Source organism: Mizuhopecten yessoensis, unplaced genomic scaffold (genome assembly GCF_002113885.1).
Source record: "Mizuhopecten yessoensis strain PY_sf001 unplaced genomic scaffold, ASM211388v2 scaffold11011, whole genome shotgun sequence".
NCBI classification, from domain to species: domain Eukaryota; kingdom Metazoa; phylum Mollusca; class Bivalvia; order Pectinida; family Pectinidae; genus Mizuhopecten; species Mizuhopecten yessoensis.
This window is the reverse complement of record NW_018408834.1, coordinates 3167-29432: the sequence shown is the minus strand read 5'-3', so window position 1 is coordinate 29432 and position 26266 is coordinate 3167. Positions and strand designations below refer to the sequence as shown.

Sequence of the window (26266 nt, the reverse complement as noted above, 5' to 3'; positions counted from 1 at the left end):
AGTGACATTTTGATAATTTGTTACTTCTATATTTGAACCTTAACTAAGGTGTTCAGAGTAATTCATCTTTCGGTAAAAATCTCACTCCCATATATATCATCATTTTGGGATGGCATTTTTACCGAAAGTTGATATAAACCCCCTAAAACGTGTAAAATTACTCTGAACACCTTAGTAAGCTGTATAAAATTCTCAGGTCCCTGTGTTATAACAGTGAGATTTGGGGATGTATACATAAAGATCATATATGCATATTTACGTTATTTAATTTTAAGTTGGTCACAGAGGATGAAAAAAAGAAAAAAACAATTGAAGCAGTGACCCGATAAGTGTATTACGTTTTGAGTTCAAGATAGCATTAAAACATGACCCTTCAATGACCTTTCAATGTCTTTGACAATATTTTTTTTGTTTACAAACTTCGCCTTAACATAGAGTGTATCAATAATTAATTCAGAAGTATATATTTTTTCACTATCGTGTAATCGTTCCATATAAATCACCTTTCGCAATACATTTTACAGGGGTATTTAAGTGACCAATGGATAAGGACTAAGGACTTCAAAACCAAACTACGTAATAGTCCGTGTGTTGGACACACGACAGTGGAAATGTCTTCAGTGAGCCTTTGTTTACACACGGTTTTTCGATTGTTCCTTTGTTTACACGTGCAGGTTGGCATGCTGTATACTACATGTATGTGTATCACGGCTGTATGTTGTACGAGATGATTGTTGTTGGGGCCCTGCACAATCGGGGTGTTTTCCACTCTGTGAGGGGATACTGAAGTTACCAAAATTGATCCACTGTCCACATTGTAACACCTGGGACCTTTAAAATTGTTTTCTTTTTCTCACTTTCCTAGGCACCCGTCTATATGATGATCTAAACTGTTGCGAGGAAGTTAAACCCCCAGACAAACACCATTCGTACATATATTTTGGTACTTTGGAATCGAATCTTCTGCCAAAACGTACATACCTTTTTATGTATATATAACACTGGAATCAAATGAAAAATCCTTGAAAGTTCTTAATCACCATTTTATTTATTAGGAAAATAGTTTTCAATTTGCTTAACTAATGAATTACGTTTCGTTAATTACATCGCTTCAGAAGTCAATAGTTCTGACTGATCAATGATTTGGCAACATTAATCTAATGAACGTCCCGCCGGAGGAAATATTCACAGAAATTCCAAACACTACACCAGCCAGAGAAAATCACACACTAGGCATGAGCTGGTTAATGTGTGTACTTGGTGCACTTGATGTCAATACATTTTCTGTAATTAAATGATAAAACTACATTGGCGTTCAAATATTAACGGGAAAAATATAGATGATCTTTTGGAATTTCAATGGAGATCGATAACTTACCATCGCTACATCCCGAGGTATCGTTACCTTTGATCGTCGCGCAATGAACAGTAAGATTCTTTTGCATAATATTATGGTTAAAAGTACGGTTAAATATTTCGAAAGAGAGCTGCAATGAATATACCTCATTTTGAACTGTATTCGAGACAATTCGGAAACATTTGCAGTTCTTTTTATATTTGCAGAATTCGTCTAAATAGTTCGAACGTATCACATTGACTGGTCAGAAATATTTATGTTTCCAATGGGTTGCTCCAAATATATTTGTGTTGTTATGCCGATGGGTAGTTAAATTTCAAAAAATAAATATATAAAGGTATTCGATTTTCAAACGGATTTTATTAAATAGGAATATAAATATATTTTGTACCGTTTTATTGCTATTTTTACCTTTTCTGACTCATTTTGTAGGGTAACTTAGGAACACACTGTATATGTTGTTTTTGCACTATCTGTGTCCTTATAGCAGGTCACAAGAAAAATAGACTGTGGCCAGTACCTTTGCACAATATACAGGTATCGCGAGTGTTTGTAATTTACAGTAACTTCTCCGAAATACGTCAATAGTAAGGTATATAGGCCATTTACGAATCCTGTTGACGTAACAGTTTTGGCGCTGATTTCGAGTTATTCAGTAGATGGACTATTTCGAGGCAATAGTTCAGCGTTCTGCTGACTAAAGCATATAGTAGATGTATCGACCTGAGATACGATGGGGTGGGGACGATGCCAATGTATGTATGGTACGGGGATATACACCAGAGTTATTATAGCGTCATGTACACATGTGGGACCGTGCCGGAGGTGACAATGCTCCGTTTTTTACGTCATTAGTTCTACGAAGTACGGGAGCCTAATCAAGACAACTACACGACAGTCAGCTGATGATACGTCTGCGATGAAATTCTACCAAAATATTTCCTCATCCGTTCATAATTCTTTTCTTTTTCATAATTCTTAGTTTTTTGCTCTAATTAATTATGAACACTAAACTAGTTTTTATATGCCATACTAAGCATTCCACAATTGTTAGAAGAAATATATTTGTTTGCAATATCGTGTCGATCTCTCCATGGTAAGCCAAGATGGTATGGTGATTACTATTTAACTACTGATTTTTACAACCGTAGAATACCGAGCAGGTGACCTAATACATGGTCACGATAAAGGACATTTCCGGCTTCTTGATGAACACCAGATATATTTAAAGATTGAAATAATTTACCCACGAGGAGATGCAGCCGTTATTCCTCAGACCAACACTACTCTGTTGGTTACGTTTTCCTCAGACCAACACTACCCTGTTGGTTACGTTTTGGAATACAAAGACAACGGCTTTTATTAAGTTATAGTCCATCTCCCCGAAAATTGTTGAGACATAATGAGAAAACCTCAGGGCATCTGTGACGTCAACATTTGTAATTGCGGCATGTTGCAGCGGAATCATTGTATTGAAAATAAAGTGGGTTATCGATATAGTAAAATAGTATTACCAAGTTAAAGGTATATGTTATTGTTGCAATTTTAAAGATGGCAAATACTATTCGCTTTTTCAGAAGATAAAAACGACATACGGATTTGGAAACAAGCGAGCTGCCTATGTAAATTAGTACCATTATTATATAATGCGTATTAATTGCTTATGCAGATATATCGATAACAAATCACTTATGTATTTTGTAATTATGTTTTTTGTTTCTAAACCACTTTATATGTAACGTCCAGTTAACACCCAGTACTCTGTTTGCAGTGCTATGAGTCCATGGACACGTACTACAAGTGCGCCGGAGTGGCTTCCATACTTGGATAAGAAACACAGAAAACCTGTTGATCTGACATATACTGGCCACGAACCAATCCCCGTCCACACGAGCGTATAGAGAATTATACATGCTACACAGGTTTACATCAATTCGGTAAAATATCGCAAACCATTCATTTAGTCACACGGAGTAGAACTGGACGTATCGAGGAAATACTACCGTCAATGCATGTACATTTCTGTTTAAATAATATTCTTTTTAACCCAATGGATTCTTGTCATCCGAACACAATTTGATTTCCGACAAAAAGGTATCCGGAATAATTGGTTGAATATTTTAAGCATATTCATATTTTTTTAATGATTTTCTGGTTTTCCCCAAATATTTTAGTTTTCACAAACAGTGACATCGTAGAACTGGACACTCTGATGTCGGTAAAATTACCGACTTAACGACATTTTCGGAAACAAATAGTTAAAACTTTCGAAAGTAAGTGAGCGGACAATCGAAATCGGATAAAGGAGATCCATGACAACTCTAACAATACATAATTACATTAAAAAGTTACATGTTAAGTAACATTGTTTTTCTTTTCTTTTTTAGGTGATTTCGGGAGCTTCCGGTATGAACGAATGGCGGTTTTGCCCGATCTTTATCTGTCGCTGGAACAGGATAATCATAAAAAGCTACACAAATTGCTAGTAGGTGGCGCGGATGTCGACTATCTATTTGAGGACGACGGACGTTTGAGCGGAAAGTCCCTGCTCCATCTTTGTTGTGAAAAGGGACGTGTAGAGTGCGCGAAACTTCTAATAAGAAATGGAGCTGACATTAACATCCGGGACAGATGGGGACAGACCCCCTTAATGCACTGTGTCATTGCCAGGAACCTTAATCTGGCAAAATTTTTGTTGTCATGGAAAAAGTCCTCTGTGAGGTGCCAGGACAAATTCGGTAAAACTGCACTACATTTTGGAGTAGAGGAAGGTTGTGAAGAGGCTGTCAAATTGTTACTGTGGTACGGAAGTGACGTTAACGCTAGCACTATGTGTGGATTGACCCCTCTGATTAATCTTTGCTCTCAGCCACCGTACCCAAACCAAATCACACTTCTGGACGTGCTACTCACATCTGGGGCTGTTGTCAATATGAGGGACTTTCGATGTAAAAGGTCAGCTCTTCAGGTAGGTCGGGCTCTTGCGGTAGGTCGTAAATGCTATAAGATAATATATATATTTACTTCCGGTTCAACGGGTCATCTACCAAGACAATAGTTGGTTGGCAAATTGGCATGTATATTCTACCATGGGCAAAGTAAAATACTTGTTGTAGAATATTGCTAACACCCGATCCTCACAGATTCCGTTAATCAAAGCAAGGTTTAGTTTTATAGAATTTAGCATTCAATCAACAGCAAAGGCAATTTAAGGACACGCCAACAAAGCAAGTCTGTAGCTAGCTTGAAACTTCACATGACCTGCCTATAATGATAAGAATATAATAAAAGCGTTTGAATTTGCCTTGAAACACATGCGTAGAAGCCTATGTACATACTAGGTTACAGTCCTACGGACACACATTTTCCTAAAGAAATAACTTGATAATTGAGGTAAATTTTGTATTGACTTCAGTTAATGCTGTCCTTCGGAATGTCTTGTGTACAGGAATGCCATTCAATTATCGGCGTCTGAATACGCGTAAATCACAAACTTAGACAAACGAGAAAAATGGTTCGTTGGATACAACTTACAAAGTGTAATTATTGCACTTCATTAAACAGAATGAGATTTATGATTGTTCTACATCTGCATCGTGATCTGTTTTGTTTTAAGCTGATTTTCCGTTCTTGAACTTTCCTTTTCTTGATATGACATCCCTGTACTCCTACACAAGATGTTAACATGTCGCAGTTGAGTAGATATTGAACCGAATATGATGGTTTATCATGATTGATATAGTTAGCTGACGGACAAACTTACAACACAATATTCCTAGAAAAGTAAGTTGACGGAGACTATCATAATTTGTATTGGGAAATATTCTTTTTTCCCTATAAGATATGAATATCAACTCTTTTGATTGAGCGTGTAGGTGTTCTTTTGTAGTATTCTTGATGACACTACCTCTGTTCTCTCTTTGAGAATTGTCATACTTGGATTATACCATAGATTACTTGGCGGGTGTTGTCGGTGAAACGCTTACCCTCCCAGAACACATCCTTTCATTGTCCTTGTATTTTTCAATGGCTTCCGTGGAAATCTTTTCTTTGTTTATTATCTACGCTAGTTTCGGCGATGTTGTATTCGTGTAAAGGGTTTGTTTACATCTGATTTTACGTGAAAGCGAAGAGAACACCACCTTCAGATCACGGTTACACGCTTAAGTAGTTGCTGTCAATAATATAAGTAGTCCAGTTCTTTTATATATCCCCGTTTTTGCACAGGTGTGGTACTTTTGGGATAACCCTTCACGAATCGACAAATAGTGTTTAGCCTCTTGCAGAATTTTTGGGGAAAAGTATTGGCCTGTTTTGTCAAACTAATACACAACGTTGGTCCTCGACTGATTGGGAGACATTTAGATTACACGAATGATCTGCTGTCGCAAGATCAGGTCTTGGTCTGCTGATATGCCCTTTCGAGAATCTTTTCAAAGATTTCTCTTGTGACGCTTATTGCCATGTAACCCTATTATGAATTTCAAAAGTACATAGTCAGGATTGTACCATCAATTAGGGAAAGAGCCACAAACTAATACACAAAATTATGTGTATGCCAAATCTCAGTAAAATAAAAGTAACTGCTAGAATAATAAAAACAAATCCTTACTTTGTCTTTAGGACCGGTCACACAGTCAGTATTTTGGGCTACGAGTAACCAAGAGTGCTGTCGAGTTATAACCCACCTGAATTTCCACGAGTTTTAATAGTTTGTGCTGAATGCGACATTAGTTCGACTCCGAGTTATCTTCCACTCTGATGCGAGAGTAGTACGATAATGCTCTTTTAAACACGAGTATAGGTATTTGTGTACGACAATTTCTCAACAACCGATGATTTTTCTACGCGATTGTACCAGTTTAAGCGGGTCAAGTCGAGTTCTGGTAGCATATGTATGAGTTTTGAACGTGTTGCGACGAGTGAACTGCGACAAATGTACGATTTTACGCGATCTTTTGCGACTTTGGTGTACATTCTGGTAGTCCTGCACTTTTTTTGCAGGAACCTTTTTCTTTGGGCTCATGGTTGTCAGACAGATGTGGAGTAATCGGAGTCTACAGGAAAACTTCTAATGACACGAAATATGCACTCCCCGTAAGGCCCGCTCACACTGTCACGAGTTTGGGTCACGCGTATAACTCGCCCCAGCTCTGCGGGTGTCGTATAAGAATCGAACACATATCTCTGCATGTCGAAGATATGTCTCCATATTTCGCAAGTACTCGGCAAACAGCAGCGAACATTTTATACGCTTTAAAATCGTCGTGCGAGTTTTTGTCTCGGTCGAAGACATGTTGATTGGATGTCGTCCATTCTCGTACACCTGTGATGAACATGTCGATACTTGTCGCCGTGTAAAATGTCTTCGATTTCTGCTCAACATGCCCCCGGTATTCAACGAGTTTGCACGACTTCCTTTAATAACTGTTCGATTTTGTACGTGTTCTGTTCCACATTTCTTCGCGTTCTGCCGAGTTGCGGTGATTAATAAAGGGGTGTGCATATTTTGTATCAGAATCAATTCCCTGTTGACTTTACATCACATATCATTCGCCAAAAATAGAAGGTTCTGGCAAAAAAGAATGTGGCTGCGGTGCAGGACTACCAGGATGTATACGCAAGTCGCAGAAGATCGCCATAAGTCGAACATTTCTCGCAGTTCACTCGTCACAACTCGTCAAAATCTCGCCAGAGCTCGACTTTGCTCGCATAAACTTGTTCATTCTCGTAAACAAGTCTTGAGGAAGTGTCGTACACAGATCGTACGTATTAAACTCGTGTTAATAAGAGGATTTCGTATTACCTTTGTATCAGAGTGGCAGACAACTCGATCAGGAGACGAACTCATGTCCCGTTCATACTATCGCAAACACGTGGACATTTCGGTGAGATATAACTCGCCAGCACTCGTGGTAACTGGTAGCCCTGAATCGTGAAAATGTGAGCGGGACTTTAATATTCTTGCCGTTGTTTGCCGAGTACTGGCGACATGAAGAGACATCCTTTCGACATGCACAGATATGTGTCCGAGTCTTACCCGTCACTTGAAGAGCTGTGGCGAGGTATTACATGCAGCGCCTCGTGACTAAAATTCGTGACAGTGTGATTGGGCTAACGATTAGACAGAAGAGCCAAACTGGGCAATGATTTCAAAATCACTCTTTTTAAAATTTAACTGTCATTCATGGATACAGAATGTTGATAATATCATACGAAAATTTGGATCACTTCTCGGTTATTCACACGAGGAGACAGCTGTCAGAAATCACTCCATAGGCGTTCTAGCCATCGTAATCTCATTGACAAATAATTGGTTTCGGTAATGCTTCGAAGAGTTCCTTGTGTTTTTTTTCATTTCAACAAATTTTATTGACAAAGTTGATACAAGTCAACTGGATGGAATAACAGGCAAAGCCTATATAAATTCTCTCCAGCGGTGGCTAAATTAACGGATTCTATTATTTTTATTTGATTTAATTAATACATCAATTTTGAAATGAAAATTATAAAAATTAAAAAATTAAAGTGATGTAACTCCTTCTTAATTAACATAACTGAAATACAAATACATTCACACTTCTCACATCACTCACAAAACACTTCCACAGGTATTATTTATTTTTATAACATTTTACAATTGTATATGAGCTATATAGCTATCACATCACACAGATATTGGCAGACATTGACCAAAAGTCCATGTGCAAATATATGCACAGGTCACAGTCCTTGTGGTTTAATTTTCACTACCCTGGTTCCCTCTTCATGTCTTCCATTTAACTAGAGCTTAACATGGGGTGTCATTAAAGATTTAACTAGAGCTTAACATGGGGTGTCATTAAAGATTTAACTAGAGCTTAACATGGGGTGTCATTAAAGATTCAAACGACGATTGCCCTTCAGAACATTTAGTCCTGTTAATATAGCCTTTTCCCAGATTCTACCCGTAAACATGTTCTTAGTTTATATTGTGCAATAGGTTAATATATTGTAAGTTCACAAATGAGTAGAATATTCACTCAAATGTTATGAACTACGGCTGTGATGTTGCTCTGGAAGTCATAGACGTATAGTCCTAAAATGTCACGGCTAACAAAAAGCCATTGAGGTCCTTATTGGTTTCGAGATATACTAGTCATAATCTGAAACTGTTGCGGGACCAAAGACGCCTGCAAATAAACAAGGTATTAGTTTTGGTATTCGATATGATATATGTTTGGGTGTTCCTATAAATAAAGTATGTCGAAGTGGGAGCATTCGAGATCATTTTGAGAAAAGAGAAAATATGGGCATATGAGAGATACGTTAGTGCATTTGGAATACTTAATATAAGATATTCCGGATAAATATTCGGGTATTCCATGAATCACTTTAATATGGGGGTTCGGCTGTATGTCTTCATAATCTATGTTTAAAAGAAACGAGTGTGTTGCGTTACTTACTCGGCTATATCTGTCGACAGGTCAAACTGTACATAACTCCTCTGACGCACGAGACCGACCCGCCCTCTAGCGGACATGTGTATACACGTCGACTATTATATTTGTGTAATTTTCAGAGCAACATATGTTTTGTTAACCTATAGACCTACATGCCAAATATAAATCTGGCTGCTAATGTCAGAATGAAGTTCCGTATATACAGTTACCTGCTGTGAACAACTCATTAGCCAGCTGTATTGACGCTTCAGGGACCACTGAATACCTATATTTATATAGACAGCAATGCTAACATTCTGGGCAGTAACCCACGGAAAGAAATAATTAAACATAGTCAGAACTGGTCTTAAATTAAAGTTTGACACTTAAGTAATAATTGAAGCAGAGTCAGAAAGAAATCTACAGACTCGAGCTCTCTTTGGTAGGTCAACTTTCTTTCTGTATCCATTTTGATCCGTTATATAATCGAATACAAAATTATATGATCTAGCACCTGAATACTTTTGCAAATTTTTGTTTGACAGTATTCTTTGTTTTTACGAATTGTCATTTACAGCTTTAAATTACAAATGTCTCTTTTATTTGAAGTTTGGTTTTTAGATTAATTCATCAGATATTTATTAAAACCATGTGTACAAATCTATAATTCAGATTTATGCGTATACCCGGAACATATACAACCGTTATGTTACAGGCAGCAGCGCTACAGAAGAACATCAAGGTCGTAGAAAAGCTTCTGTCTTGGGGAGCTGACCCGAACTCTCTGGACAGGGCTGGTCGGAGCGCCTTGACTAACGTCATCAGTGAGTGCCTAAGTGCCTACGAGATAAACCGAGAAATTGACCCTGACGTCATGACGGTAATCGTACAACTGACTCAGGCGGGTTCCGATCTCAACATCACCAAGTGTAAATGTAGTAACCCGCTTATAGTCTCAACGTTCCTCAAGGTGGAGCCACTGGTGCGATTCTTTTTGGACAACGGCGCATGTCCGGATGTTACATGTAAGACCATTCAATTGATCGTCTGCTCGAATTTTGTGACCCGTATATGCAGTGTGCCCTTTTATAAGTCCAAGAAGTTATTGCAAAATCAGTTTATTTATGTCTGTCATGTCTGCTGAATAAGGAAACCAAAATACATTGTCAGTAGTAGATAACATTGAAATCAAGGGTTCGTTGTTCCACTTGCTCTACTGTTAACAGTTATGTATCTTTTGCATTAGCAAGTCATCCGAAACACGTTCGGGAAGGCAGAATAACATTTTCCAAATTGCTAAGTATCTCTCTTTATATATACATATTTTGGTAGCTCGAAATCGAGAACGACGATCGATCAATTGAAAAGAAATGTAATTTACATAACACTTCATTGTAAAGATAGAATATCAATATTGGATTATAAAACAACCAAAACTATCTTATACTGTCAATATTCACACGTTTGTATTCCCCTTTCGTCGGATTGCGAATGATTAAGTAGCTAATTTTATCCTCACTGCACTTCTCTGTGAGTAGTTAATACTGATTTAGACACTATATATCGGTTGTTAAGCAAACTTTTTATTCCCCTTTGTTTAAAGTAAGAATGATAGAATGTCCAAAACGGATCTTGTCAGCTACACTAGCAGTAGTGGTTTTGCCGTCAACGAATAATCAATATATTTCGCTGTTGCCCTTTCATGGTGGGAGAAAGGATAAAATCATAGTAAGATTGGCGAGGACATACTACACTGTACATAGGAACATCTTCGCGGCAGGACATGTTTTGACTATTTCCCATTAGGGTAACCTGCGAATTAACAAACCTGCGAGAATAACAGGTGAAGAAATCCCACCTAAAGCTATATATATCAGAATCAATACGAGTTTTAAAATATCAAAGAGTCTAATATTAATACATAAATATGTTGTTAATCTTCCTTCCTTGAGATGAGAGGGACTATAACATCATTATAAAGAACCCTATGGGCGGGTCATCTTCTGGATGATAGAACACCAACATGTGGGTGTTCTAAGTCATGTGGGATCTCCTCTGTAAAACAAACACGCACAGCGCATTAGTGCCATCGTGCCGTAAGATGTGTCTAACGAACCGAAATCTAATTATATTTACATAGATTCTGAGGATTAGCACTAACCTTATTTCCCTTTTAATTTCTGGAGCGGTTTAAATACGACTGAAGGCTTTTCTAGAACTGACTTCTTCGCGTATTAATGTTCGCTGGAAGAGGTTATGGGTGTATGATCGAGGCCCCACTGTTGGTGGGTCGCTTACTACGGTATTATTATCTGGGTACTCTCAAGTGTAATGACCGTTTACAAGTGGTACATCACTTACTGAATGCGGTACATAGGTCAGACAAGGTCACACCTAACGATTCATTAAGTGTCGCTGACCCAAGTACAGACAAAGCAACTGGGCTAATGGTTATTGCGGAGATCATTATGCGATGGCCCATACCAGCCGTACCGACCTGAGAAAAGCCCTAGCTCAAGTCTTATGTGACAGCTTACATTTTAAACTACTTAGTCTTTTGATAATTTACATAGTTAAACAGTGACTAGTTAAACCTAGCTAACAATGTCCATATGTTTTGGGATTTTAATGAATAGATACTCCTTTCTGACCATGTCAGTTACTAATGTAAATACATAATAACACAGAAGCACCCACAAGTGTTTGTATATACATTGTATTGTAGTCTTGGACATTGTGATAGTTGATAAATCTTCACTGTCTCTTTATGTAAAGCATTCCACCTTTTGCTGATGAGTCCATCAACACATTTATAAAATAAGGAGTGAAACAAGTTTTGATAAATGTAGTAATTCAGAGATGATGGATGTTTGTGATGAATACTATATAATATATAATACTTATTACAGTGTATGTCAACTCCGCGGTGCATACATGCACTGATACAGCTAGATACTTACCACATTCATGACAAACAACCTTTATCATTGAAATGAGATTTAACTTCGTTCAGTTTAAAACTTGTCTGGATGTCAGGCAATTATAGTGATTTATATACACGCATTTTCGACTTTAAACTTTTGAATAGTTTAAAACAAACCCGTTAGATATATGAATCGATTTAACTGTTAAACTAACAAGGCTTTAAGTAAATGGGTCTTACAATAAGAAACGTTAATAAATAGTTATTAAACATGATTGGATAACAGTTTTAAATCCTTTATCATGTACATTTAAAATTATGTATACGGAATCTAAATAGTTCGAAGTTTAATCTGATATCGGGATTTCAATTTTATCTATATTTTCAACAATTATTACTGATTTTGATAGATACTTTCTACAGTAAACATTGATTCTCTCAGCCTTCTTCTGTAGTATGAGCTGTATTGGTGTGTTAGTCGGCCCAGAATCCATGTGTGGTCTTCCCAACTCGCATGAAAGGCTTGATTGGTGTGTTTTTTCCTTTTGAATTTTTGTCTTCTTTCCAGGGAAATAATTCTTGCTTTCACATTTTCAGTATTATTACGGAATTGTAAGTATCTGATGTAGACTAATTGACTATTACTCGTAGATGTAATGAACTAAATTATCTTTATCACGAAAACTAACTAACACTAAACAAGCTATAACCTCGGCACAAACAGTACGTCGCACGGATTAACCCTTCTTCTAGCGGTAATCAAATGATTCCGTTTTATATAGGTGCGTTCTATTAATATAATACTACATTTAGATCGTTAGCATCCCTTCCCACAAATCAGGCTGTTTTTCGAGTCTTCATGATATAATTTTAATCTTCATTTTCTCGCAATCAATTAGACAGGCAATATCTAATTTGACCATTTTTGATTTTGGAACGTACAATACTGGGTAGATACTTGCGATGAATATAGCTTTCATATCATTTTTGTGTTATAATTACAAAGAATATTAGATTCAAGGAAATATTTGTAGCTTATTTGGAATATGTTTTACTTATAACCCGTTAGTTTGTTATAGAAATCGCTTTGTCTGGCTTGGAGGATATTTAAGATGACAAAATCAATGTATTTTTCAATAGTCAAAACTCAACTTTGTTTATTTATCTATTTTACTATTTTAAGTGATTTTGAACTATCTCGTTAAGAATAAAAATACCATTCATCGTGTAATAATATACCTGTTTTCACTTAAGGCGTTAACATAATTCTTTATTCATTTTTTGAGTATTACGAACAAGCCTGGGACTATGAGAAGGCGTTGAAAAGTTGTAATAAATTGTGCCTTATCCCTTGTGTTCGTTTGACAATAAATATACTATTGTTTAAACCAAAGCAACATAAACATTATCAAAAATGGTAAAACACGCTAAGGTGAGACCGAATTTATGTAACAAAAAGATGAAAAACACAAAAAGACGAACACGGAAACTTAACAGGCATTAAGAATCAAGGTCAATTTTTGAAAAGTCTAAAGCTTAAGATTAATTTTTATACTTGTAGTAAATTAACCTATCTGTTGTATGTGGGTCTTTTAGCCGATACATACCCGAATCAGTACTCGATTGAAACGCTTGTTTGGTGTTACAATTATACTTTGTATATTATTGGTAGTGAGTAGTATTGATAATTTATATATTTTACATGTTGTATTAATACACTGATGTACCATTTGACTGTACTAGACATCACTGTAGTACTATCGGTTGTCATTATAGTATTGCTATGTTCTATGTTTATACATGTTGTATTAATACACTGATGTACCATTTGACTGTACTAGACATCACTGTAGTACTATCGGTTGTCATTATAGTATTGCTAAGTTCTATGTTTATACATGTTGTATTAATACAGTGATGTACCATTTGACTGAACTAGACATCACTGTAGTACTATCGGTTGTCATTATAGTATTGCTATGTTCTATATTTATACATGTTGTATTATTACAGTGATGTAACATTTGGCTGTATTAGACATCACCGTAACGCGATTATTGATAACACTTCATGTCATTCTTAATTTAGTTAACAAACTAACCATTAACTACTAACATATTTGCTAGTGGTATTCAATAATAATGTAAACCAGCCTCTGCGTTTTGTTTTTATTTCAATAACCATATGTATTTCCAAGAGATGTTTTTTATTTATTTATATGATACAGACGTTATCTTCAAAAACAAATGCTTTTCTTATTTTGTTTTTATTTTTCAATACAGAATTATCTTCCACAACCTAATATTATATTCATAATCTTTATTTACTGATGACGTCACATTAAGATATATATATACTTGTATAATTAAGAATTGTATTCCATGAGTTCATATATTTTATTTCAAGAATTAATGTGTTGTATTTCCAAGAGTTAATATATTCTATTCCAAGAGTTAGTATATTAAGGACAACCTTTCGTAACAGTTTGTAGTTGTCGATTTTCTAAGGGACATTATAAAGGGGATGTATGACATGAACCAATATATCAATATATAAGGACTTATGCTCACATACTTATTGAGATATCTGTATATGTATTTTAAGACACTTTATCAGTGACATCTTCCAATGCAGACCATGTATATTTGTCGAATTGTCAAAACGACCTGTCCATTTTAGAGGCAATACCAATGTACATAACGATTTCCACGTACAAAATCAGCTTTAAAAATCAATAAAATCATACAGCTTGTTGTTTTTTATAAATCTGACTAACAATTTATGGTCAGCACGACGAACCAATTAAAACAAAGAGTTTGAACCTTTTTTAAAAATTGATTTAGATATATACAATGCGTATCGTGTGTTTGAAATGATGATTATTTTTAAAGCATTTGATGTTTGCTTTTTGCAAGTATGCCAATTGGCACCAAAATGGAGTATCTTGCGACAAATGTATGTAATTGAAATTTATTTACGCAGGTTTGTCTCTCTTTGCCTGCACTTATCCCCTCCCCTAGCGACCTTAAGTTGACCTAATCTCGCTGTCCCTAGACTCCCAATTTCGACAGATGACCAGGATAACACATTACAGTCAGTGCCCCAGTAACTCGGAAAATCGACCTAGATAAATCTATAATATATATTTGAAATGTCAAATACAGTAAGGTAGCACTAATATTTTACACTACAAAGAGTGTAAGACTGGTTTGTATTGGACTAAACAGGCCACGATAGGATGTCGAAGTCGTCTCCCTTTGTATTCAAAGCTGAACAAATATCGTATATTATTCCTCATCTGCTCAAATATCTTAAAAAGATACAATTTAATTTTAAAACCAGTTTCTTAATATCAAGGGATAGTGTTGTTTATAAAAGTTCTCCTTTCAAATTTTCTTAAAAAAAACACCCCAAGCAAATCTTGATATTTTTGTAACTCCACTCTTCTGCTTATCTACCAAATAATCGAATAACCGTAATTTTTCATTTGTTTGTTTCTTGTCAACACATTAAATAATATTAATCAGTCTTTATGGTTATCATAAACCTCTTTATGAATTATACCAAAGAAAATGTTTGCAAGATGATTTTTGGCTACTCATTTTACCTTGTGTCCAGAGGTTACTGAATCAGCTGGCCATAGAGCAATATGTTATATAATATAGAAAGAAATTGATCCATGTATATTTTTTGTTAACGAATATGTATATGTTTCAAAATTTATAATTCGTTCCGTCTACAATTTGATATCCTGTTCGGAAGTTGTCAATTTGTGTATGTCTTTAACTCAGTTTTAAGTCACTACATAAGTATATTTTAGTATCAAAATGCTCCTTGTCAAAATGTCAAACGCAAATACCAGTTTGCGAACTGTAATGCTATGTGTCTAGATTACTGTAATTTCCTTATTTAACATAAGAAACATAATTTTGATTACTACAAAATACTTTTGTTTAAAGAGATAATTATAAAAAAGGATGTTTCAATTTATAAGTATTTTACATTTAATGAAGAATATTAAATCACTACTTTTCGTATTTTTGTGCATGAAGATAACTCTTGAAATAAGTTTTCGATAGTTCGCTTCCGCAGAAATATAAGAAATTAGTTATATTTACAAAAACGCATAGATGTGTGAATTTATTAATATATCTTCCTACTTTAGATGTTTCTAAATGTAAAAGGGTATAGAATTTATGATTCGCTTTCCTATCGCAATCATCATCTGATCATATATAATGCAATGACATACCTCTTATATAAGATAAGTGCGCACCTATGTTTCTCTATGTAATCATATTAAAGCAATACAGATAACAATGTTTAGGTGACAGGCGCGATGCATACATTTATTTATACCTGAAAAAGACTTTCATTTAATATCAGCTACTTAAGGATTTTGTTATTGCAGTTTTAAGACAGTTTCCAAAATCATCAAAACAAAGTAGACAAGACCTGGGATGATCACCCTTTTTATTACGTACATGATACTCATCCTGTTGTACCACATTGCAATATCTCCTCTCCACCTTGAAAAAATAACCAGTGATATTTTTATAGTTGTTTAAACTGAAAAAAAACATACTTGATCTGGGATTAATAACGATTACCCTGAGATGACAGGACAAGGCTCGTGTCTCCACGTATTGTTAGAAATGAATTGTTGTCAATTAATATCGATGCATCATAAACAGTTGAAGCTTGATACAACTGAACAACATTAAGTGTATATGGAAATGTTACCAATAGACAGACAGTAATTGCACAGTGATGGCGCCAGTATGTTAACGTATTATTACACAATGTATATATGTAAATCAAGGTATGGTCTCGCAAAGTTTCCAGATATCCAAATGTTTATTTATCAAGTGTAACATTGTAGACATATTAAAAAAACCATCAAATTTGTGAACTCTAATAAACCCAGCGTATATATGTCAGGCATATATACTGGAGATGATTTTCCTTTACTGTGGTTAGACAGATTGTGTAGCGTATGTCTCGTTAATGGTGTTGGTAAAGCAGACTTTACGTTTGGATGTATATAAACACATAAATACTGCTAGACTGATATTGCTGTAACATTGCCTGCGGTTAGATTGGTTTCTCGTTTTTAGAATGGGACCTCATAACGGGATCAATTGTCTTTGAACAAATATGTATGTAAATTACCCTTCATTCATCATGATCAATGTTAAAGATATTTCTATTGGCGTTGATATGTACAAGTTATGACAATTATTGAAAAACTAATGTCTTCGTTATAGATTCGTTAGTCAAAATTAGACTATTGTTTCATTTAAAAAATGACCATTATTCCAGTTATACATTTATTGCATTCCACACCAACACACGTGGTCAATCCTAAAAAAGCACGAATTTACATATGTCTTTTTATGTATGTTACCACTGTTACCGTTCATTATTTGAGGTGTTTTATGTTACAACTGTTACCGTGCATTATTTGAGGTGTATTATGTTACAACTGTAACCGTTCATTATTTGAGGTGTTTTATGTTACAACTGTTACCGTTCATTATTTGAGGTGTTTTATGTTACAACTGTTACCGTGCATTGTTTGAGGTGTTTTATGTTACAACTGTTACCGTGCATTATTTGAAGTGTATTGTGATACAACTGTTAACGTTCATTATTTGAGGTGTTTTATGTTACAACTGTTACCGTTCATTATTTGAGGTGTTTTATGTTACCACTGTTACCGTTAATTATTTGAGGTGTTTTATGTTATAACTGTTACCGTTCAATATTTGAGGTGTTTTATGTTACCACTGTTACCGTGCATTATTTGAGGGGTATTGTGATACAACTGTACCGTTTATTATTTGAGGTGTAGTGTGATACAACTGTTACCGTTCATTCGTTTATTATTTGAGGTGTATTGTGATACAACTGTTACCGTTCATTATTTGATGTGTATTATGTTACTACTGTTACCGTTCATTATTTGAGGTGTATTATGTTACCACTGTTACCGTTCATTATTTGAGGTGTTTTATGTTACCACTGTTACCGTGCATTGTTTGAGGTGTATTGTGTTACCACTGTTACCGTTAATTATTTGAGGTGTTTTATGTTACCACTGTNCACTGTTACCGTTCATTATTTGAGGTGTTTTATGTTACAACTGTAACCGTTCATTATTTGAGGTGTTTTATGTTACCACTGTTATCGTTCAATATTTGAGGTGTTTTATGTTACAACTGTAACCGTTCATTATTTGAGGTGTTTTATGTTACCACTGTTACCGTGCATTGTTTGAGGTGTATTGTGTTACCACTGTTACCGTTGATTATTTGAGGTGTTTTATGTTACCACTGTTACCGTTCAATAGTTTATGTGTATTGTGATACAACTGTTACCGTTTATTATTTGAGGTGTATTGTGATACAACTGTTACCGTTCATTATTTGAGGTGTTTTATGTTACAACTGTTACCGTTCATTATTTGAGGTGTTTTATGTTAACACTGTTACCGTTCATTATTTGAGGTGTATTATGTTACTACTGTTACCGTTCAATATTTGAGGTGTTTTATGTTACCACTGTTACCGTTAATTATTTGAGGTGTTTTATGTTACCACTGTTACCGTGCATTATTTGAGGTGTTTTATGTTACCACTGTTAACGTGCATTATTTGAGGTGTATTGTGATACAACTGTTACAGTTCATTATTTGAGGTGATTTATGTTACCACTGTTCCCGTGCATTGTTTGAGGTTTATTGTGTTACCACTGTTTCCGTTCATTATTTGAGGTCTTTTATGTTACCACTGTCACCGTGCATTATTTGAGGTGTTTAATGTTTCCACTGTTACCGTGCATTGTTTTAGGTGTATTGTGTTACCATTGTTACCGTTCATTATTTGTGGTGTATTATGTTACCACTGTTACGGTGCATTATTTGAGGTGGATTGTGTTACCACTGTTTCCGTTCATTATTTGAGGTGTTTAATGTTTCCACTGTTACCGTGCATTGTTTGAGGTTTATTGTGTTACCACTGTTTCCGTTCATTATTTGAGGTGGTTTATGTTAACACTGTTGCCGTTCATTATTTGAGGTCTTTTATGTTACCACTGTCACCGTGCATTATTTGAGGTGTTTAATGTTTCCACTGTTACCGTGCATTGTTTGAGGTTTATTGTGTTACCACTGTTACCGCTAATTATTTGAGGTGTTTAATGTTACTACTGTTACCGTTCAATATTTGAAGTGTTTTATGTTACCACGGTTACCGTGCATTATTTGAGGTGTATTGTGTTACCACTGTTACCGTCAATTATTTGAGGTGTTTAATGTTACCACTGTTACCGTGCATTATTTGAGGTGTATTGTGTTACCACTGTTACCGTCAATTATTTGAGGTGTTTTATGTTACCACTGTTACCGTTAATTATTTTAGGTGTTTTATGTTACCACTGTTACCGTGCATTATTTGAGGTGTATTGTGATACAACTGTTACCGTGCATTGTTTGAGGTGTTTTATGTTGCAACTGTTACCGTTCATTATTTGAGGTGTATTATGTAAGTACTGTTACCGTTCATTATTTGAGGTGTTTTATGTTACAACTGTTACCGTTCAATATTTGAAGTGTTTTATGTTACCACTGTTACCGTTCATTATTTGAGGTGTTTTATGTTACTACTGTTACCGTTCAATATTTGAGGTGTTTTATGTTACAACTGTTACCGTTCATTATTTGAGCTACATTTTATATTATGTTACAACTGTTACCGTTCATTATTTGAGGTGTACTTAAAATTTTGCGGTTTTTCGCAGATACAACGGAATCAAAATTTAATTACAACTTTTAAATATAATGCTCAAATATTGCATGCTTACAAGTACCGTCTGAAATTGGTATAGTTCTCCGAAAATAACAAAGTAACTACTATTATGGAATTCGTTTTGAATAGATAGCGCTCATAGGAATTTATTAAAGGTAGAATTGATAATCTATGACTTAAATACTCATCTAACCAATCAAGTGACATAAAGACATTTATCATATGAATACCGTGTTATGCAGTGTCATAAAACCATCACATAAATTATCTTAATGTAACGTATGTAATATCACTTCAGAAATGACGTCACAATCGAATGGGAACAATCAATGTGACGTCACGTCATTGTGAAGCGAACGCAATTTTGATCGTGTCAGAGGCGGCTAAGTGCAAAACATTTGTTTCAGAACACAATTATACAGTTTACTTTGTATTATATGATTAAAGAATCTGTCATTCGTTTCCCCTCATATCAGATTTATGATACTCGTTATGGATTTGTCATCTTTGCTCGCTTGAAGCTCGCACACATGAAAAATCCAACACTTGTATCATGAATTTTATATAAAGGGACACTTATGACAGATCCTCTATGTATGAGTCAAGCAATTAGCCGACAATGTGTTATGAGAAAGAATTTAGAGCAGACGGATATATATATATATTATATAGGTCATTTTGTTATCATTCAGAGCATACATATTAGGGAAATTATTTAGGGCAGTAATATTTTATTAAATAGATAGCACATATGATTAATTGTATTCAAATGGATATAAGTCGGAAATAATTTTGCATTTCATAGGATTAATTTATTACAGTAAGCTGTTGAAGGTGTAATGTAATTGATCTTTTTAATGCTTCTCTTACCTATTTTTGTCGTCATCAATCATCTTATTAAAGAGAAATTTATGATGATATTTCTAAAATGTCAGAGTGGAAGATCACCGTGTTAAACCTAATGTATTGTTGTAAAAGGTAGTCGGTTCTGTATCAGTTAAATGTTATTTTTGGTTTTTATAAACAAGAAAATGTGTTTGATATGAAACTTTTGTTTATGGTTGCTTATGTCTACCATCCACTTGTAAAAGCATATACTTATGGAAATTGTTTTTTTCTGAAATGTTTTGAATGCCATTAAGACAGAAATGTTTTGATTACCAATTAAGACAGAATTGTGTAATAAGAAGACACAATTAATTTAATAAGTCCGGTTACTGTTTCCAATAATGAGAGTTGTTTTTGTATGGAATGTTTTGACTTACAACTAAGGACTTTAAAGTGTATTAAGTAGACACTTTTCTTTAACATATCATATCATATCAGTGTTCAATAAGCCATGTTGTAGATTTCATTAAACCTTCATTTTGTTTTGTAACGTACCCATGTCATATGCTACTGTCATGCATACCATTTTCTTTCAGCTACATACTACATAAGTTTTTCTCATGCCAATTGTTAATGATATATTGTTATCAGAATAGTGCCACCCATATCCTCTACAATATTGATATAGACATAATGTCAGGTACATGATAACTGTAACAAAAAGAAGAGGAAAGCTTTGACGGTGTGTTGTGTTGGAGCAGGGATAACATTAAAACATACAGTATGTTCAAGTCTGTCTCACAGAAGATCTTGTCAGAATTTATAATGGTGTTTTGTAAACGACTAATACTTGCCATATTGAATGTTGGCTTCCTCTTAGAACATACAGACCTAGATACCACATAGTATTAGGCCCTTTCGTCCCTTTAATGAAGTACCTTTCTATTATCGCAGTTGTTGCCCGTTAAATTAATTTATCATTTTCGTACCAGGTAGGGGCAAACTTGTTATCAATGTTTTTTGTTGTCATCAAGATAATTATGTTTTATTACTTCAGATTCCGTAATCTTTGCGAAAACTAGATTTAACGATTAGCTTTTATCAACGTTCAATGGAGGATTTGAGGGTAGCACAATTAACAGTAACAATTGCCTATAGTCCCCTCCTCACACTTGTCTCGAATTAATGAGAAAACAATCTTAAGTATATCTTATAATCAGTAGGTGATTTACGGTTTTGTTTGAAAGATGTGTGGGGTTAATTCCTTTATTTATTCCTCTTTATGTTTTATCAAGGCGGAGCCATTTAATACTCTATATATGGTTCCTCAAAGTTAAATGTGTAACCTGTATTGACGATTGATGATAACGTAACTTCCTGTTCCTGTTGCAGTCCAGTCTGGGATGACGCCTCTTCTGGTGGCTGTCAACAAAGGAGACGCTGCCGTGACACGTGCTCTCATCTCGCACGGGTGCCGAATGGACGTACGTGGAAGGATAACGCGCAGACCAGATGAGGAAGTGTATATGGACCCATTCGAGTTGGCGATAGAGAACGCGTCCTGGGATTTGGTGAAATACATGGTTTCGGCGGGTTACCACCCTTCTAACCTTGCTTATCTGCGGTCAGGTAGTTCTTCAGTCGCCCTTCCCACATCTCTCCGGATCAATAAGGATATGCTGGACTTCTTGAGGACGGCGGCCTCCCAACCCACAAGCCTGTTCCAATCAACGGCACTGATGATATGGCGCACACTTGGTTCAGATTTACCCAACAAAGTTCGTCTATTATCTCTTCCATCCTCTCTCAAATGTTTGATTATGTCAGAGGCGTTTTTGTCAAAGTATTAATAAATTATTGTTGCTCTTTTGAATTATGCTGTTCAGGACAAACTTATATGTGGTTTTGTTTTTGACTGTTTGGCTGGGTCAAGACTCATGAAACTTACGTAGCAGTCAATACAATAAAGCAATTTCTTCGCCTTCGATTCTATTTCTATTTTTGTAAATCACCATATCTAACTTTGAACTGCATTTCGAACGAAGATTTCTTAGTAGATTATCATGATAAACTGTACTTATTCAAACTATGGAACTGTAACCTGGAATGAGTTACGAAACAAACCTAGCATTAGAACGATAGTTATGGACTGACTCGTTGTTTTTCGGTTCACTGTCTATTCTCCTATTGGCGAGAAGGAAATTATTCGCACGACAAAACTAGCGAATTATATGTGGTAAAGTGTTTGTTACGCCATCGTACAGCTCCCCCAATAAGAACATGTACATGTCGACTAAATCCACTGTATCGCATTGAACATTTTTGAAGCACGATATGTCAACGACATGTGCACACCCACTCAAATTCTGCGTAGAGGAACACCACAAAATGTACCAGCTGGTCGTTACAAAACATTGAGATTTAAAATGGCGATGCTTCCTATAAAGCACGCACATATCTGTTGTGATTTTAGAACGATTTTGATAAGAATGATTACATTGTACTAGTATTTCCCTGTGCAGACCCGTTTATACATTTTGAGAGCTGTTTAATTTAGACATATGACTGTAGTATCTTAATCTCAAAACTCAATCGTGGAGGTAGAAAAAAATAAAGCATCAGTCTTATTTGATGTATCTGCATAGATTGTATTTGGTTGGAACTGGAGACTGGAAAGTAGCCTAAGCTCGAGGAAACATAATTATTTCAATTGGTACTGTACTTGGCTACCGGTGAAATGTTGTGCAGACAAATTCCTTTCCACAGTGATCAGTCAAATATTTTCAGACGATTTTACAGTTTTGTTATCCGATATTTGTTTGATTTATCTAATGAGTCACTTCATTCTGTAGTTGTTTCTAGTGCTTACGTTTGTTCAATCAGACAATTTTATGTGAGTGGTACCGTTTCAAAAATAGAAGCCAGACCTTATCTTCTATTCCTTCTATTCTTTCATAAGCTGAGTTTTTGTTTCAATCTGACCTTTGTTATAAGATTTAAGTGTTCTTAAACCAACCTTTCTTCATTCTGGTTAACATTCACAGTATTTCTAGGTTAATGTTAATGATTGTTTTTATAATATGTACAGAAAATCAATGCTCATAAAATATTTTAACACACGTCGATGAACTTTTCTCATTACTTGATATCAATGTACCTTTAATTTATTATATTTGTGCTTTACTATATGTTTTGAGTGTATTGTCTGAGAATGTGGCTTAAATATCTACACGGTGTTAAAAAGACACTAAAAACTAAAGTAAAGACGTACTAAAAATTAATTATGAAACATGCGTTCCGGTGGACAATACCTCCACTACATGTGACACCCTCCATGATAGGTTTAGGATTACCTAAAAGGCAACAATGCCTAGGTGACGTGTATTTTACAATCATGTTCCATCGAATTGAAAAATTGAAATTAAAATGATGATCACGTGACTGTAAATAATTACACTGTAACAATCACCTTCCAGATATTAACTTCACAATCATTGATGTGTGGTATAATGTTGTCCACCTACAGTTGTTTTAAATGTCACGCCATACATCAAACAGATAATCACAGGTAAGGTGGGCAGACATGATAACCGGACAGGTGTAATTCAAATCACATCGTTAACAGGTAGGGACTGATATTTACCTTGCCGTGCTTACACTTAAATATGGAGACTATTTTTGACATTCACTCCAGATCCGAAATAAGCTGAACAGGATTATCTGAAGCTGTTACAGCTGTCATTCAGTTAAAACGTAAAGTAAGAGGACATGTGTATTTTGGGTAATGTATATGGTCGTTAAATCGGTTTCATTGTCTTAATAAATTATTTCTCCCACCTCTATATGTACATGATTGTGAAAGATACGCCTATGTCTTTTGAATGACTCATGTACTTTAGGTGTGACTTCAAAGAGCACAATCAGGTATGGCATGGCACTTCAATGGAATAATCAGTCTTTATTATTGGATGCATATGAACCCTGAAAAACGCAATCTCATTACGAAAATAAAATTTTGATTACTAATGGTGAATAATTTTGATTCTTGGTCACTTTGTATACTATGGGTATTCTGAATTAACGAATATATTCTGCGTTAATTTCAATGTGATTGCGAGAGAACCATTGTTTGTTGAATTAAAAGATAATATATTGTTTAAAGAAAATAACGAGTTGATTTTAATTCAAGAAACAAATATTATAAACATCTTTTTCATTTCTTTTGTGGCCGGCGTGAATCCTATAACTCTGTGTAAGAGGTCGGGGAAAAGTAATTCATTTTATAGGATATGGAACAATAACGTCTTAACATTTGCACTGTAACTGTGATGCTGTACATATCTCAGTATTGGATATAATACTTTGCATAATGTATTGCAAAATGTGAAGTTTAACGAATTGTAGAAAAAAACGCCTTTCTGTGTTTTTGCTTATAAAATAGAATTGTGTCTGGTTAATATTGAAATTGTACACGAAGCAATTAACTATTCGACTTTTATTGTTGCTATTGCATCTTAAATATATTCAGATGATCGTCTGAGGCAGTGTATCGTAAACAGATTTCTGTCTGAAAACTTTAATAACTTTTTTGTTTTTAAATTAAAGTTAATGCAAATTTTAAACAATAACGAACAAAACATACAGAAAGACAAGAGTAAACATTAATAAAGAACAGTATGGACAAACTACTAGTACCGTCAATAGGTCCGCACTCCTGTGATCAAGACAAGCCTGGTCATTATAGAAAAAAATAACTCGATAATGAATTATGATGTGATGTTTAACATTGTATGCCACATCACTGTGATTAAACGCTGTGATGTATCACCCTCACAAATCGGACGGTATCTGCTAGGTGTATTGAATTGGCCAATCCGTTACCAAACTGGCACTTAAGTGTTACACGACACTATATCTGTATCCTCATAATACAGTACCAAGTACGAAATAGATTTCTACAGTTTTGATAGGATTGACAGGCATTTCACTTTAATTAATGAAAATGTATTACACAATATTGATTATTGTCATTGCGAACGTGCATAGGAGCATATTATTGTCTATGTAAATTAAACGTTACACAATCATCAGTCAAAATATTTTTTGGTATCAAAACAATTATGTAAAATGCATGATTGAATGACGTAAGCTGCATAATGATTACAAAACTTAAAAATTGAGTCATATGAATAGTTGAATATTTTTTCCCCCATATATTTCAATCATATATTAAAGAACTAGTTATTTAAGAAAACAACGTGTAAACTATTGCACGAATATGTTCTCTGTATTAAATCCTTAGATGCATAGTAACAGAACAATATTGTGTTAAGTCATTATATGTTGATCTACTGATGACGTAATTCATGTAGTAATTAAAGGGGCATATTGCCTAATTTTTATGACATAGGTATGATGTATGAATTAAAAGAAACCTTCAGTTTCGAGCCATTTAAAATGTTTCACCTTCCGTTGACTTGGACATTGTTTGGTTTATGTGTCATTTCGAAAAGGAGATCTTCGCGTATACTTTCTGCTTTGCTGATTGGAGCTCTGTAGTAAGAATTTAATGGCTTTTTATGAGAGTTTGAAGGTCATGCTGTTCCACCAAAAGCCGTTCCAGTTCATAATTAGTCTTTTTCGTAGAGCGTCATGTTCTATTATCATAAAAATCTGACGTTCTAAACAGAAAGGGTTATTTTCCTTATTATAATTTAACGGAACGGAATGTAAGTTCTAATAGTGGTAGGTATAAATGAATTTGTTGTAAATATAGCTACAGAGATTTGCATTGTTTCTATAGGACAGTAAGTCGGTAGTTTAATTTAACCTTTTAACATGATAAGTTTTAGGGGGGAGTTTATTTGAGTATGGTGAAAAGATGTTGGAGCCATTTTCGGATGTGTTTCCAAATTAAGAAACAATTGTC

General features: G+C 34.9%; 1 protein-coding gene across 1 annotated transcript; it reads left to right on the top strand.

The window, feature by feature from the left end:
* Positions 1-3322: 3322 nt before the first annotated feature.
* On the top strand, positions 3323-24474 carry LOC110464598 (putative ankyrin repeat protein RF_0381). Its single transcript, XM_021519898.1, has 5 exons — positions 3323-3367; positions 3745-4325; positions 9494-9803; positions 12299-12313; positions 21730-24474. Exons 2-5 carry the CDS (start codon positions 3774-3776, stop codon positions 22185-22187), a joined length of 1335 nt encoding a protein of 444 aa, XP_021375573.1. The 5' UTR covers positions 3323-3367; positions 3745-3773; the 3' UTR covers positions 22188-24474.
* Positions 24475-26266: the final 1792 nt, after the last annotated feature.

Bases quoted from the DNA above. Each gene is read 5' to 3' on its own strand.
- LOC110464598 (XM_021519898.1), top strand. From the start codon at position 3,774: ATGGCGGTTTTGCCCGATCTTTATCTGTCGCTGGAACAGGATAATCAT. The intron at 4,326-9,493 runs GTAGGTCGGGCT...GTTATGTTACAG, and splicing joins GTAAAAGGTCAGCTCTTCAG to GCAGCAGCGCTACAGAAGAA.